General features: G+C 41.7%; 1 protein-coding gene across 1 annotated transcript in view; it reads right to left on the minus strand.

The window, feature by feature from the left end:
* Window positions 1–16,353, minus strand: part of ITGB3BP (integrin beta 3 binding protein (beta3-endonexin)) — a 22,935-nt gene that overhangs the window by 2,040 nt on the left and 4,542 nt on the right. The window contains exons 3-7 of the mRNA XM_010139583.1: window positions 13,549–13,687; window positions 10,378–10,450; window positions 8,397–8,475; window positions 7,175–7,268; window positions 4,569–4,628 (exon numbers count right to left, since the gene is read on the minus strand). Of these exons, the coding sequence (XP_010137885.1) occupies window positions 4,569–4,628; window positions 7,175–7,268; window positions 8,397–8,475; window positions 10,378–10,450; window positions 13,549–13,687 (445 nt within the window). The remainder of the gene's footprint in view (window positions 1–4,568; window positions 4,629–7,174; window positions 7,269–8,396; window positions 8,476–10,377; window positions 10,451–13,548; window positions 13,688–16,353) is intronic.

Consider the following 16,353-nt stretch of genomic DNA (forward strand, 5'->3'; position numbering starts at 1 on the left):
GTCCTTCCCAACTTTGACTGCTCTGAAACATTTACGGATCTAAAAAGCAGAGAGAAAAAAAATGTTCACCTGTCAGGTGATATAAAACCAATCTTCTACTAAATGTGCCAGGATAATTTTTCTCCACCTCAACCACAGTTAAACCCTCCAGTCTATTCATTACTGTCTTTTTATAGTATTTTTATTTAATAAAACCTATTAAGACTACCATACAAATCTCTTTACTTATGCTTTTATCTTTTAACTGATCAATTTTTATATTGCTGACATCCCTTCTTCACCATTTGCTCATTTAAAAATTCATAGTATATGAGCTATGTCTCTGGAGAAAACGTCTATAAAATTTGTTACAGCTGGCAAATGTGTATGAGTCAGGGAGAGCACATGACTAAATGCTTCACAGCAAATAAAATTTGTTTCTGTAGTAAGCAGAACTGTTTAAATGTTATTTATTTTTATGTTTCAAAGAAAATATATTGTGAAGTGCTGCATTGATTTAATACGCAACAATGTCTGTGTATACGCTGTACGAGGAGAATTTATGAAACCTTTGCACAACTCCTTTAATTGAATTTTCCAAATCTCTCACCACACACAAATAATCAATATCTTCTGCAGAGAAAACCAGTCAGAATTATTACGGTCTTTCTTTTCAATTTTGTTGTCATCAGCACATACAGAGCACCTGGATATTTGTAAAGGCTGGATGGCACGTTATTTACACCTCTTAAACATATAATTGCTACTAAGTGAGTCCAAACTAATGTTTCTTTTCTTTTTTGTTTGAAATAATGATATTCATGGGAGAAAGTGGTATTTATTCTCACGTAGAAGTCGTTGCACGTAGCTGTTGAAAGAAGTACAATTCTTTTTAATTTTTCATTAAGCTTCACGCTCTCAAGTCTGGATCCTCGAGAATTAAAAATTAATGGCTATTGCGTCTGTGGAAAGGTACACAGGAAAAGAGAGGCTAACCCAAGTGTGGAATTCCTGAGTAACTGTGGCTGACACCCCAACACGAGCAGCAGGTTGGCAGTTCAGTAGGTACATACATCCAAGGCCCCTGGTCATACGTCTCGCACATTTCTGTATCTGCCACCCAAGTTAATAGCTTAATATTTCATCTACATAGCTGAGGCTGTTAAATCATTGGAGAGGTGTGTAATTTGCCCCCTTCCTTCCACCCAAAAAGCTTATCCCGCTGGTGACCTCAGAGCCAGGTTCTATTTTGACACACGCGCTCTTAAGGTACACCTCGACAGACCCGTAACCCTCCAGGAAGGAGCGCTGGGGGTCCGCCCCACCTGCTCCCGCACCTTCCCATTGACAGCAGTACGCGTGTGTCCTAGGACAGTCATGAGCATTGCAGGGGCTGGGTCCCAGGCTGAGTGGTTTTTGTCACCTCTTCTAGACCATAAAGGACTTTGCGTGGTCACAGGCTAAAGCGAGATGTGCTGGCACAGGATGAGAGAAGCTTGAGGAACGCCACGCCACACGTCAGAACACAGCACACTCCTCCTCTACGTGCGCATTGGGGCAATCCCACAGCCGGCTTTGGCTGTAAATGCAGGAGGGCAGCGCGATTTCTCCAGGTGATTTCTCCAGGCATGGAGACACTCGGGGTAACTTAGGAGTGAAGGAAATGGGTGAGTCACACCAAGCCCATGTGCGCACACACATGCTAACAGCTGGTCAGCGCTGAAGCAGCGTGAATTGGGTTTTGCAGCTACAGCTCAGACGTAGCTGAGATTAACTGTCACCCGTGTCTAACGGTAGAACTCTCTATCTCTGCCATTCCCCTGCTTCAAGGGCCTAAGTGCTCCTCCAGAGGAACTCCTGCAAGGTGCTGCCCAACTGCAGCCCCTTCGTGCCTCCTTTCGCCACAAGACAACCCCTGGCCCAAGGGCTCTCTGTCCTCTAAAGGCATGTACGTATCGTTTGCAAACATGAGCTCTAAGTCTTCATCTAATAATAATCTATTTGGAAAAATAGGTCCTTCAGCATCATCTTTATTGCTTTTAGAGAGGACGTGCTCCATCTGCTGCTGGAGAGACCTTGTCAAAGTGTCGCTGGAAAGAAGCCTTGGATTTAACGGAAAGGACCTTGGTAGAACTGAGGAACGGCTCCTTGTGTCAGCATTAGCGGCTTTCTCCACACATTAAGACCACGGAAGAACTGAACCTCAGAAAAACCTCTTTCACAAGGAGAGCTTGCACAAACCAGAGTGTACGGTTCCTGTTCTAGCCAGCTTGTGTAGTGGTTCTGAGGAAAGAGGTCTACAAGGTCCAACCCCTGCACCCACCTCATCACTTCCCTGGAAAGTGGGTGTCTGCTGTGAGCAAAGACAATCATATTTATTCCGTTTGCTCTCAAGGAATGGAAGCTCTGGAAAGAAACTCAGTTTCTGAATAAATTTACTTGTGAACTTATTCAGCTCACTTAAGAAATTTCTGTTTCACCTGTTCACGAGACTTACTTTTCCCAGAAAAGGTATAACAACATTTATTCCCTGCAAGCAAACACGAAGTTGGGCTGAGAAAGAACATCTGGTTTTGAGGTTAGGGTTTTACAGTCAGAAAAATACACAGGTATGCGTCTGAAAATAGACACCTGGAGACTGGTGTGTTCTCCTCTTCCCCAGAAGATCCCACAGGACGAGGAGGAGGAAGGAGAGGCAGGAGAGACACCCAAGTATGTCTAAAGGGCAACTTATTGATTCTACTTTACTGGAGAAAGGCAGCACTGCTGTTGCGAAGAGTGCAAGCTCCAGTCACTGCTATTAAAACCCGTATGAAAGTCAGGGATGTTTAGAAATGAACTTAACAGGGGCGATCATCTGCCCGCAGGCTTGGCAGGATGAGCGATACAGGAGAGAAAGTAGTTTTTATTTCATTACAAGATAGCCTGAAAATAGTTTTCCTTAACACGGCAAGTATCTGATCTTCTAGAACACTCTTGTTCTTTCTTACTCGGACAGCAGAGTCACGGACATGACTGAAGTCAGTGTTTTGCTTTTTGGGAAATAAATTAATACAATTTGTAACAACCAGCTGAAGAAGGTTTTCCATCCGGAATGCTATCACTCCTTGAAACTCTGAAATATGCGATTCACAACCTACACGTTTATTCCCAATACACATCAAGCGTGGTTTGGATGCAAAGTACCCACTAGATTCCATCTCTTGGCAGTTGCTTTACAGTTTGCTTATGTTCTGTTCAAAAATATTTTGTTTACTGTGAAGACTAGTCGTGGACAAACAATGGTGCCATTTTTTATGCTGGTCACACAAAATGATATACAGAGTCCTCCATAATGCTGCCCATTGAGCAAGGAATGTTTTGTATTAAGTTGTTTTAAGTAGAGGTTGTCTGTGTAAAGTAAATAAATTTCATGCCTCACCATGTGATGATAATGTGACATTCCATCTGTATCAAGCCACAGAGCAGCCCAAAGTTTTAAGTCCTGAGCATAACTAATTAAAAATAATGAAAAACCATATCCAAAACTAAAAGGCAAAGTAAAACATCTCCAAACGCTTTTCTTTTAACCTTTGCCTCTCCTACCACTGTATTTGCAGGACTGCAAAATTGAATTCTTTCTCTGTTAAAGCAAAATTGACATTGAAACTTCATCAAAACTGTTCAACTTAAACTCATAATTCTGTTTTCCACCCTGCTGTCACAAATGACCTCATTTCTCATCTAACAAGACCAGAGATATGTTTAGCATTAGGGGCTAGTTCTGAGAGCAAAGATGGAACTGTAAATGTACGTTCCCCACAGCAGAAAGGATTTAGGCCCGTGGAAGAGCAGATACAACCCAAATCAAGGGGGCTGCTTGTGCAATGAAGCAGTCCGGGGTCACAGAGATGTCACCGCCCATTTTGATTCTGGTTTTGCTCTCTTTATTTTAAGATAGAATGCGTGAAGATAACAGAAATATCAGGATGTCTGTGGTGAACGTTTGTTGCTTTTACTGAGCATGAGAGAAAAAAAATCAATCATGTGTGTATCCCCCCCCACCACCTTCCCAGCTAGCCAAGGCACTAAAGTGGCCGTGTGGGCCACACTACATTAAATGCCACCAACTTCAAATATTTTCACAGCACTAGTTATGGAGAAACCTAATAGTCAGGATTTCACAGGCCCCTGGAGTGTGCTAAATACCTCACAACACATACGAGGTGAGGAAGGTATTGCTGCAAAGACCGTTTGCTGCTTGGCTTGTACACTGGGAACGCAAGGGGAGGGAGGAGAGCCAGCGAGAAGGAGGACAACTGGTACATGTGAAAGGGCTCTACACTCTCTAGGAGCTGACTGAGCTGATTTCTAGACCATGCCTCAAGTGCAAGACCATTAGTGACTTCTTCTCCTGGCAGAGATTCATGGAGAAGTACCCAAGACAAAGGAAAGATGACACATCTGAGAAGTGCAAAGGTTTTCAGAAGAAACACATTTGATTATTGTCATTTTCACCCAGTAAAGGTTCCCCAACTTGAAGTGGAAAGAACCAACTAAAAGGAACCACCAAAACATCTCTTACACAGAAGTTAGGAAAAGTTTCTTACCTCGGGCAGGAAGTTTTCCATTGTTTCTTTTCCACAGCTGCAGTTCTTCTGCTTGACCCACTAGGGAAGAAATAATCCTGAAATCAGTAAATGTTGCCCCAGAAATTTCAAAGAAAATAATACCTGCTCCACCTTGCTCACCTTCAAAGCATTTGGATTTTTAAGTGATGACAAAAACCCACTTACGTATCTAACTGTGCTCAAAAAACCAACAAAATATTTTTAAAATTAACATGATTTTGAGACGTGCTTACGAGCCTCACACCACATTTTGTTCCCACTTTTGTCTTCCAGTGCTGACATGGTGCTTTGTTCCTAATCCAGAGATGAGAGGAAAAGATGAATCTTTCCCAGTCTGAAGGCAACAAAAAGCTAAGAGTGGACAAAGCAGAGAGCATCTGCAATAGGTCTGACATCTCATTTGGGCTGTAGTACTGCCCTATCCACAGTGTAGGGTAGTAATGTAAACACAGACTATACACAGAAAATGCCTTTTGTCTAAGAAAACATCTGGTGATGTGCATTACAGTGGGGCAGAGAACAGTGTATACACATGCAAAATGAAACCCCAGTGCCCATTGGAATACCAGTCGGAAAAGAAACGGTCATTTAAACAACAGTAGCTGCTGGAATTGGGTGGTGCATAAATTTCACTGCTGAGGCTGATGAACTGGAGTAGCTACAGCGCTCCTTGGTAAGACAAATCCTCTAGTGCCTGTAGCTTAAAGGGACAGTCCCAGTCACCTGAGGTTTTGCTTTCCTATAGCTAGTTCAGGTGTTTTTACACTCTGCAGAGAACAGAGCAACCAGACAGGTTGTACACAGCCTGGAGCAAAGGAGCTCAGGGGAGCCCTTCTGGCTCTCCACAACTCCTTGACAGGAGTTTGGGGTGAGGTGGGGGTCGGTCTCTTCTCCCCAGGAACAAGTGACAGGACGAGAGGAAGCAGCCTCCAGTTGTCCCAGGGGAGGTTGAGGTTGTCCCTGAGGAGCCATTTCTGTCCCGTTGGGGTTGTGCAGGCATGTCCCAGGCTGCCCAGGGCAGTGGTGGAGTCCCCATCCCTGGAGGGGTTTCCCAGCCGTGTGGAGGTGGTGCTGAGGGGCAGGGGACAGTGGGGACCTGGTGGTGCTGGGGGAGCCGGGGGCCACAACTCCTTGACAGGAGTTTGGGGTGAGGTGGGGGTCGGTCTCTTCTCCCCAGGAACAAGTGACAGGACGAGAGGAAGCAGCCTCCAGTTGTCCCAGGGGAGGTTGAGGTTGTCCCTGAGGAGCCATTTCTGTCCCGTTGGGGTTGTGCAGGCATGTCCCAGGCTGCCCAGGGCAGTGGTGGAGTCCCCATCCCTGGAGGGGTTTCCCAGCCGTGTGGAGGTGGTGCTGAGGGGCAGGGGACAGTGGGGACCTGGTGGTGCTGGGGGAGCGGGGGGACGCGAGGAGCTGAAAGTTCTCTTCCAACCTAAACAATTCTGTGCTTCTTTCTGTAACTTGTAGTGGTAAACCACCACATTTGCCACAGGTTAAGAAACGGCTCTATCATCTTCGCATGCTTGTCCAGAGACTGGACACAGGGACTCTCCGTATGCATATTATTCATATTCCCTGGTCAGCTGGAAAGTAGATTATCAGAGGTTGGTACGAAGAGCCTACAAGAACAATGTAATATATGCAGTCCTTTGAGGAGAAGGCAACGGCAGCCTTAGACACACACACACCTGTACCCCAGACCTGTCATGTCTGTACAGGGAAAAGGTGCTGCTGCTGTGAAAACAAATGAACAAACTGTTCTGAGGCATAAAGATTGGGGATCCTTGAGTGCCTACAGCTACTTTTCACCACTTTTAAAGGAATGATCTGGTAAGGGAGACCTTTATTTCTTCTCCCTGAAAGGTAATAGCTTTCCCCACCCCTCTCAATCATCTGGAATGGAAGTTTTTTGCATTAGACTATTTCCCCACTACATACTCCCGTTCTAGTTACAGAGGCAGTTGAGAAGAGAAGTATGACGGCACTTTTCCCAAGAACCTCTGACCTGGAGTAAGGATAAAGAGTTTCCTAACAATGGTCACATATAAATGAAAATCTGTGGCTTTCTGGGTTCCTTTGGAGCAGTATTACAGATGTGTCCTCTGTAAAGTGCTCTTATCCCAACACAACAAGCATCTGGTATGTCCATCATTTACAGACACATGAATAGCAATATTTAAAGCCTGGAAACCTATATTCAGCCTAATCCTCCGAACAGGCAAACAAACAAAACGACTTCCTTGCCAAAAGAGAAGAAAGGGGATGCAATCAGAGTGCAAACCTTTAGCCTAATCACTAGCTAAGTACCCACTAAGCATCTAACTATTTACATAAGAAAAGGTGTTGCTCTTACAAGTTTTTCCTCCCCATCTGTGTCCGCGAGTTAGAAGGGTGGGCCCTTGGGCTGCCTTTCTTTTATGTCCCTGGCTAGATGCACACTTCAGGTGACCCAAAGAACCCACCGGTCAGAGTCCTGGGGTGTAACACTCCATTAAAGCACAGAGCGAGGTATGGCTCTAGGACACGTTTGCAGTGATCTTTGTTAAATTGACATAAAGGGGATAAATGTTATTGGAAACCCTCCTTACTTAGCACTTGGGTTTTCTGCACTTCAGCACCCAAGACACACGCCGAGTCCGAGACACCAATAATATTTTCCAGCTCTCTACTGCCCTCTAAAGCCTGCGAAGAAAATAAACATAATTAAAGACTGAAATCTCATTCCCAAATTCCTTAAGACTTTCACAAGTTTACAAAAACATCTGAGAGAAAGGAATTTCGGATTTTTTCGTAAGTGATAAACGATGCCTGAGCCTCCAGCTCACAGAAAGTCAACAGGGGTAAAAAGTTTCAGGCTGTAAGAACAGATGCGACTTTAGAAAATGGCATTCAGGTGCCTTTTAAAGTGTTACTTAGAAATCTCCTGTTATTTACGCTTCATTCGTAAGTCTTCAGCTGTTTAAACAGATTAACACTTGATCCCCAGAAAAGCAACCCTGGCACATGTACAAGCTTGACATAATATGTTAGTAAAATGGAAACCTACGGGCAGTGAAGATGCTACTGAACACACTCCCCACATTTCATGGTAGACCTACAACCATCCGCTATCAATCTCCGGAGGAACATAAGGGTCTTTTCAATAGGGTTTTCTAAATAAACATTTCAATTAAAATATTTTAAATTAGTATCTGGTTAAATTAATATCAGGGTTCTTTTGTGAATAAAACATTTTCAAACCACGTATACAAGTAAAATAAAATACTTTGAGTACACTGAATTATTTCTCAGACATTGAAATACAGCAATGAACTTTGTGCTAAACTTATTCAGGAAACAAAATGTGAATAGAACAGAAAAGGGATTTGCCTTTTAGCATGTATTAAACAGACTATTAAATGATGCTACATTAGCGGTAAAATTATATAGTACAATCACTTCAGTGCAAAGGGATATTTAATCCTCAAGGACATAAAAATCTAAACATTAATAATTGATACTTCAAGTTAAAAATAACAGTAGATAACAACTTCATATGCTTTTGTAAATATACAAAATGAGGAGAGATACAGATTAAAAATGGTGTACTTGGAAAAGCAACTCCTCTGGTTTAAAAAAAAATCTACAAAGTTCTGGTTTTTTTTTTTTTTTTTGCATTTTCTGGATTTCAAGTCAAACCTGTCTGATTTCAAGTACTTTCTTTGCTTTCCTATTCTTTAAAGCTCAACTGTTGCATATAAGATTTTATTTTTTTGTTTCAAATCCGATATTAAAAGTAGATAAAAAAAACCAAATGGTTGTAAACCAGACCTGTAGGCTTGTCAGATTTGCTCTTATTTTCAGAATTTTAACCAACGAACTCTTCACTTTGGACTGCAATTCCATGAACCTGCATAAAAAGTTAAAACAATTTCAACGAGCCACCTCCTGGAAATCGGTGTTGACAAGGTTTCACAGAATTTCCTCCCGTTGTGGGGAGGGATCTGGATAAGCTGTGAACAGATGGGCTGCGCAACCTGGCCGTGTCATATATCACCAAATATAACTTGTCTTTGGTTAGGATTTACATGCAAACTGCCAAAAATACACACATCCTGATTTTAAGGAGAGGAACTCCAGTTCGGCAATTTTGTTATGATCCTGCAGAAAGCCAATGGTGAAACCAGGAATTTAACTAATTTGTCCCTAAGAACAGGAATTCAACCGAGAGGACGAGCTCCACAAACCCACTAACTGTTAAGACGCTGCTTGGAAACACGAGAAGAGAAAACTCAGCCCAACAGGGACCACACTGCATGACGTTATTTCTTCAGCTTTTTTTGTACCACCTTCCTTTTTAAGACACAAATATATTTTACTGATGGTTGACTTCCAGAGTTTAATGGGTTTTGCAATAAAAACTAAAATAATATACAACCAGATTAGACCTAAATGCCAGACTTTAATGCAGGGTTCAGGATTTGCATAGAATATTGAAATTAAGTCTTGCAGGGAATGTTTAGGCTGTTTTCTCTTTGAGCCATTTTAACTTGGAAATCAAATGGGAGACAACAGAGAAATAATCCAATTACTGTTCTTCCTCCCACGGAAGGGAGAATCACCCTTGTAAGAACCCCCTGGCTGTTGTATTTCCACGGGGGAACAGAAGGCTGCACAGAAAGGAAAATGCTAGTGGTGGTGTGTTGTACCAGGTATTTTCCACCTGTAAAAAGCAGTGTGTGGAAGCTCAGGCAAACACTGCTGTGTGGGTGTTCATTTACAAATGTGGTTTACTGCACCGGCACTAAGAGCCAGTCTTCCGCAAATCCCGCCAGTTTTAAAACCACACCGAATTACCGAATGCAAACCTTTACATGTCAGCGAAGGCTATGATTACTCAAACTGTTCTGCAGTTCGAGGTTACTATGACTAAGAATTGAGTTTATATGCATTGACCAAGGGATTCACTGACCACAAAACCCCAGTTAATCACTTTGCAGCTTTCCACTGGTGTGTCTGTTAAGATTTTTGTGTTATCTAACATGCCATCCAAGCAATTCCACTATCTGTCCAGCTCCACCACTTTGAAGACACTGTCTTACACCGAAAAAAATGTCAAATTAATGGTGGGGGAAAGCATCCATTTCAAGACTAACAAACACATCAAGAGTTCAATAATCAAAAGGAGGAGCTATGACTTCCATCAAAAGAAACAATATTTTGTTGAATAAATGTCACAAATATTGTTAGTTTATCGGATATTTAAGTGCTTTACTAACTGTAGACTGCTCAAAGTCCATCGATGTCAGGAAGCTCATAGCTTAAAATAAGATTGTGGTGGAAAAGATGAGAATTTCAAACGATTTTGCAAAGCAAACGTGAAGTTTCAGCATGACCATCTGTGGCTACTTTTTCCCCAAAGTGTCCTGCATTACTGGCCCTGTATCTTAGGCAGTTAACACTTCCAAAAATAAGGTAAAGGACGTACGCTTTCAGAAGAGTCCAGAAAGGCGAAGGGTAGTTTCCTTTCAGGAGTTTAACGATGATCCCTCACGGTGCAGCACTGAATGTGACTCTAACTGGCAGCGTCATATGCCCCACACGACCAGTGAAAGACAGAACGGCTGGACAGTTGTACTGTAAACCCTGCTCTAATCTGACCTGAACCTACCGTGTGCTGCCTTTGAACACCCAATCCCGTGTTATCACAAGTACTAAACAATAATTGCTATTAATTTAATTCTGTAGGAAATACGATTCTTCCGTAGGTAAAAATCCCGGCAGAGCACCACAGCGCACTTGATCCACTTACATCTGCTCCTCTGATGGAGGCTGCCCTCTTCTGGGTAAGCCACCTTCTGAATCCGCCTGCTCGGTTCCATCTCCTAGAGGGTTCACAAGAAAGGAAAGAAGTAACAATGAGAATAACACACCAGTATTTGAAGCACATGAAAGAGGTGTTAGTATGAACTTTGACTGTTGAACAATCTTTTAGAAGAGGAAAAAACCCAAAAGTCAGTTATAAAGCCAGACAGATTCACTTGCAATGAAACACACCAAGTTCACCGTCATTTACTCTTTTGTAATTCGACCTCTCATCAATCCACATTACATTTGTATTTATGGAAACCTTGGGATAATAGTGTTAGTAACAGGGAGTTAGTATAATTCTGACACACAGTGACTGTGCTCTGCTCTTATCCCATACGCTGCCTCCAGTCAGCGTATTCACACAGAGCATTTCAGAAGGAGAAAAGAAATTGTGGGGGTTAAACCTGTGTTATAAGAGGAGCTCTTATATACCACCATCTTGCAGCTACAAGAACCTAGGAAAAAGAAAAGGATGGCTTGTACTACATTACCAAATAATTACCCATCTAAATGTCAGCTGTGATCACGTGAGCAGTCTTTTTACAGGCAAAAAGGATATTCCCCTGTGTCCATCCCTAAGAGCAGTATGGAAATACAGGGCATGGTCACTTTTCCCATCGACATCCTAACATGCAGGCGTTTTAATTTACTACCAGGCACTTTGCTCCCTTTTTACTTCCACTGAAGAGATAAGCTATGCAATGCAAATGCAGAGACGCTGAAAAAGTTTTAAAACTTGTAGTAGTTTAAATGTTTGTGTATTATTATATGTTGAGTCACTGAAAAGGCATTGACTAAAATGACTAAAACCGAAAGAAGTCATTAAAGCAGGTAATTACAAGCAGGTAGGGTTATTCAAGAAAACACACCTAAAGAGCCATAGCATTTAGTTTTGTATCTGACTGCTACCATTACAGACCGTTTTAGAAGCTTTTTGCCAAGTGTTAAAGTGCAGGTGGATTTCCAGCCAGGTTGAGCTACAGCTTCATCTTCTGCAGACAGCCACAAAACTAAAATTTGCATTTATATCTAAAACGTTGAAGTTTTTTTTCAGAACGGCTTTTGTGATGTGGTGACACTAACAGAGCGCTTACTGCTCCCAGAGCCGCAGGCTGTGGTCAGTGGCGACACAGACTGTTCTGAGTGGATTCTTCCTCCAGGATCCTGGCAATCTCAATTCTGCGATCCTCAGTGGCTGGGTATAACATGCAGTCACTTTGTGTGAATCTGAACACTTTCTGCTCCATTCTGGGTGAGAATGTAGAATGCCACATCATGACAAATCAATTAACTGAGATATGGTACGAGCTGACCTTTCCCTGACAGATGCCAGTATGGGCATGCCAACTGGTTGCACTAACAACAGCGTATGTCTGATCTGATGGAGAATGCCCGTTGGCAACTCTTCTCATGGAAAGGTGTCTTTGTACAGTATGGAAATATTTGTATTTATGATGAGGAAAGAAACAAGAGAGACACATCAGCTCTTCCTTTCATCCAGGAAGTACCATCAAATGACAAGACTGGTATAGGAGTCAATACATGCAAACAGAACATTTCCTTCTTACTGATGAAGGCAGAGACCGCCACAGACATCTGTCCTGGAACACTTTCAAAATACTTTTCTCTGTAGAAAAACGGTAGATAAATTTACAATGTCATAAACCACCTAACAAACCAAGTCAGAGTGCTACTCACTGAAGAGTTTCCACAGCAAGAAGAAAGTTGGAAACGAGCAGGGTTAGATTGCTACTGAACTCGGTTTAAACGCCAAGGAGGAAATTCAACTCATAACCAGGGGTATCTGTGGGAATACTTCAGTCAATGCTTTCAGCAACTCCACTGACAAGGAAACTCATCCCAAAGAGAAACTGCTGATAGTCTTTTAGGAAGGCAGGGGTCAATACTTTACAGGGCTGATTAAATGTCATTAAAGATTTCTGGATGTGAAGGAAGTGGGAGTGTGGAGATACCCACTGTGCCAAATAATCACCACTTTAGGAATGAAGAAGCAGCCACTAGTTTTGGGAGGAGGAATGGGTCACAAGACAGGGTGGGCTCTGTGGCAGAGATCCTTACTTCTGGGCTTACTCCCTCTTCCCAAAGTGGGAAGTCCATAAACCAGGCCTGTCATTGCTAATCTCAACACAGTTCTCAAAAGGCCACAAAATTAAACACCCATCAGCTGCATAGATCTTGAGCTTTGTGAGGGCAAGCGTGTTCCAAAATACAGGCCCTTTCCATATACCAGGTTTGCACAATTAGTTGAGACATGCCATGACTCACTGAAAGCTCTTTAATCCAACGAAAAGGCATAACAAGAATTGACGGCTGAAAATTAACTGATGGCTGAGAATTTCAGAATCAGAGAGAATTATTTTTTGGTTTTAATAGCGAAGGTAATTGAACAAGGAACTTGCTAACAACAGACGTGATGGATTATTATTATTTAAATAATTTGAAGCCTTCAAATAAAGACTTAACCATCTTTCTAGGAGTTGTACTGCAAGGAAATAAAAGCTCTTGAACTCTATATGGGAATGATGACAAGAAAGTCTCTTTGTTTTTTGTTTTTTTTTTCAATATTAAAAAAAAAAAAAAAAATCACACCAGGTGACCTAATGGTTCCTCAACACTTAAAAAGACTACAGCCCATATAACCATAAAAGCAGGTTCATCTACTGAAAATATACTTCTTGAGCTGTCATCATTCACACCAAAACTGGCAAATCCAAAGAAGGACAAATGTTCACTGTCAGTAGAACATATCTGTGCCAACAAAAGCTGGGACATAGAAAGAGAGCAAACAAAGGACACTGCTGGCATAAACATGCCTAACCAGTGGAATTAATGGAATTATTGACAAACATACCAGTGCAGGGTGTTATTTTGCTTAGCTAAAGTCAAACATTTTAATATTGATCCACAGAAACCAAAACTTGTTTCACAGACAACTTGTTTCACAAACTTCCTCATGATTTATACTGAAAAGATTCAAGCTTTAAAAATCCAAAAGAGATTAAAATGCTTTAAGAAGAAAAAGAACTCAAACGTACCACATGAGACACCAGCTACTACATCAAGGCAATAACCAGAAACACGTTCAACTAACCACTTGATGGGCCATCTCTGAGATTCTGTGCATTATGACTGGTGGGAGATGAAAATGGACTCATTTGGCGTGTTCCTGTCGTCGGCGAGTACGAATCGAGATTTTTCTTTTTGGATTTCAAAGGTGTTGCATCAGAGGGCTAAAACGGAGCAGAAGACAAAGAATCTACATGAATATTGGCTAAAGATGAAGAAGTATCTCCATCCATCTAAACCTACAACAGTTGTAAACTTCCCGTCTGCAAACTAAGTACACTCTGCCCTCTGCCTTTCCTATCTCACACCCCAAACCAGACAAAACCTCTCTGGACAATTACAAGCAGGTCACAGATTTTTCTGAGTAATGCCTAACTTTATGTTCTCCCATTTATGGAAAGCTCACATTATGTGTTGTGGTGGGTTGACCTTCGCCGGCTGCCCACCAAGCCGCTCTATCACTCCCCCTCCTCATTAACGCTAGTTTTACTCAAATAGTAATAATTAAAAAAGCCCTTCAAACACTAGCCTCCCAGTTTTCATAACCAAAAAGTATGTGCTTTTCAGAAATTCAGGTATTCTGGCATGAACACTTGTATTTTTCTTTTAAGGCAGTCAAAACCTGGAATCATTTTTCCTGCAGTACTGAGAATTTAAGACACGTTGACTATAAACAACTATTTTTAGATTTTAATTCTATCAAAAGAGTTATTTCTACTGATTTTCTAAACAAGTGTTAATTAAAAAAACCCCATGTGAGCCCCTTAAATGCAAAATTTTGTCCCTGGCTTAGAATTTCAATATGTCTAATGATGTACAAGGAGTTATCTAATGATGTTAAAGAAATTGTGCAGAGAATAAGACATTTCTTCGCCTTTTAATCTGTTACAGTCCTGGGGCTTTGGGTTTGAGAAGCAAATTCACTGATCTCTATTTTTGCAGCTGTAGCAAGGAAAGGAATGACTCAGCCACTTCCCAACCCACCAGCCTTTTCTACCAACTTGAGCCTCATTCCACCTGTAAAACTGAGTATCTGTCATTCATCTTCATGTCACTCATTAGAGTCCCCCAGTGTCCCGGTTTGGGCTAGACTTCCTTGTTTTGAGTTCTGGTCCAATATAATTATTCCCTGCATGTACTTTAACCCCACATTTAATTGGTTAAAAGAAGGTCAGGTGCACTATTACGTGTTAAGGCTATAAAGCAGCACGCAGGGCTTTAGTGAACATGATTATGTCATAATCAGTTCGAGGTCCATTTGTTATTCCAGTTAGCAATGTCAGCAAAAGTGGAAGAGGTAAGCACACTACACTGTTCCAACACCATGAATGAAACCCATGGTGAGGATCTGGGGTTCACAGACATTAAAAAAAACACACAGGACTTAAGGCATGTTGGGGGGAAAAAAAAATCAGGCAACCTGGTATTTGCACTTTGGTTACTGACATTTCCACTGCAATTTCAAATTAAGAACTTGTTATTCACTCTTAATCATGTGCTGTCCTGTTTTGCTGAACTAAGACCCTCATGGTACTCCATTGTAAAGCAGATCAAAGGACATACAAATCTTCCGGGACTCCTCAGCATGGGAATCTCCTGCACACTCTGGGAAAAGGGTCTACACAGGGGGCATGTTGAGAGTGAAGGCAGTTGGAGTTCAGAGCATGGCAAGATGACTCTGAGGCAGCCTGAACCTCATAGGTTTAAGGTCTCACAAATATCCCCAGGAAAATTTAACTACAATAATTTTAGCTCTCAAAAGGGCTGACAAAAGCAATATTTTTAAGGCCAATAATGAGGTTCACCGGGGAACATGTGCAAAAGCCACAAGTCACATGAGATTACAAAGCTACATACACAAAGGTGACTCAAAGCCTCTGCAATCGAGCAAGAATCCAGGACCTGGGTAAAGGCTACACTTCATTACTGAGTAAATTAATGATGGCCAGTTACCTAACCCACAGAAGTTTTCTTCTCCATTCCAGACATTAGCAGTGGATTTAAATGTCCTGAAATGCAATACTCCTATTTTTCACACCTACAGGGATACACATAGTCTTATTATCTGTATGAATGGCTTTATTAAGCTCCGACTACGTTCCTGACTCCACCAAAATTTCAGGATGAGTTCTGGAAGTTAACGTGTCGTATAAAAGACAAGTTTCAGTTATTCCATATGGCAATAAAATTCCTCTTGATTATATAAAAGTGTAAAGAATTCTCTATAAGGAAAGGAATGCTCCCTCTATAAGGAACACCACATAGTCTTATAGCCCTTCCCTGCTCTTCACTACTGAACTCTTGTTAAAGCATCCAGATCTTCTAAATCTCCTTCATCTGAAGTAATTTCTTGCCTTCTGTGGAAGCCTTTTCTTCCACAGAATGATAGAGGTTCAAAGTCTAATTTCTGCAATCATACTGTAAAACAGGGTGACCTTCAATTCTAACTCAGGTGAAGACAAAATGCTGATTTACGCAATGATATTGTACTTCCAGCACTGTTTGCTCTTTGATCTCTGATACTGTACTTTCACACAACACTGCAGTGTTGATGTTTTTCCTTCTCCTACTCTGCCTGGAGTGGTTGCCCTTGGTCTAGAACCCAACAGTGTTAGTATTGGTCATCAGTAATATGACTTACACCCTATTTCAAAAGATTTCATTTGCTGCCCGGTTACCTATTTGCAAAGAAGTATGTAAAATCATCTATAAATGAAACATTAATCAGACTAAAGCATCAACGCCACTTTTGGCATTTAAACATCATCAAACCTCTATTGTAACAGGGAGAATCTCCAACCCACTTAAGCTTTCAGGATATTTTTCCTGC

This window comes from Buceros rhinoceros, unplaced genomic scaffold (assembly GCF_000710305.1).
Source record: "Buceros rhinoceros silvestris isolate BGI_N320 unplaced genomic scaffold, ASM71030v1 scaffold38577, whole genome shotgun sequence".
In the NCBI taxonomy this organism is placed as follows: Eukaryota; Metazoa; Chordata; class Aves; order Bucerotiformes; family Bucerotidae; genus Buceros; species Buceros rhinoceros.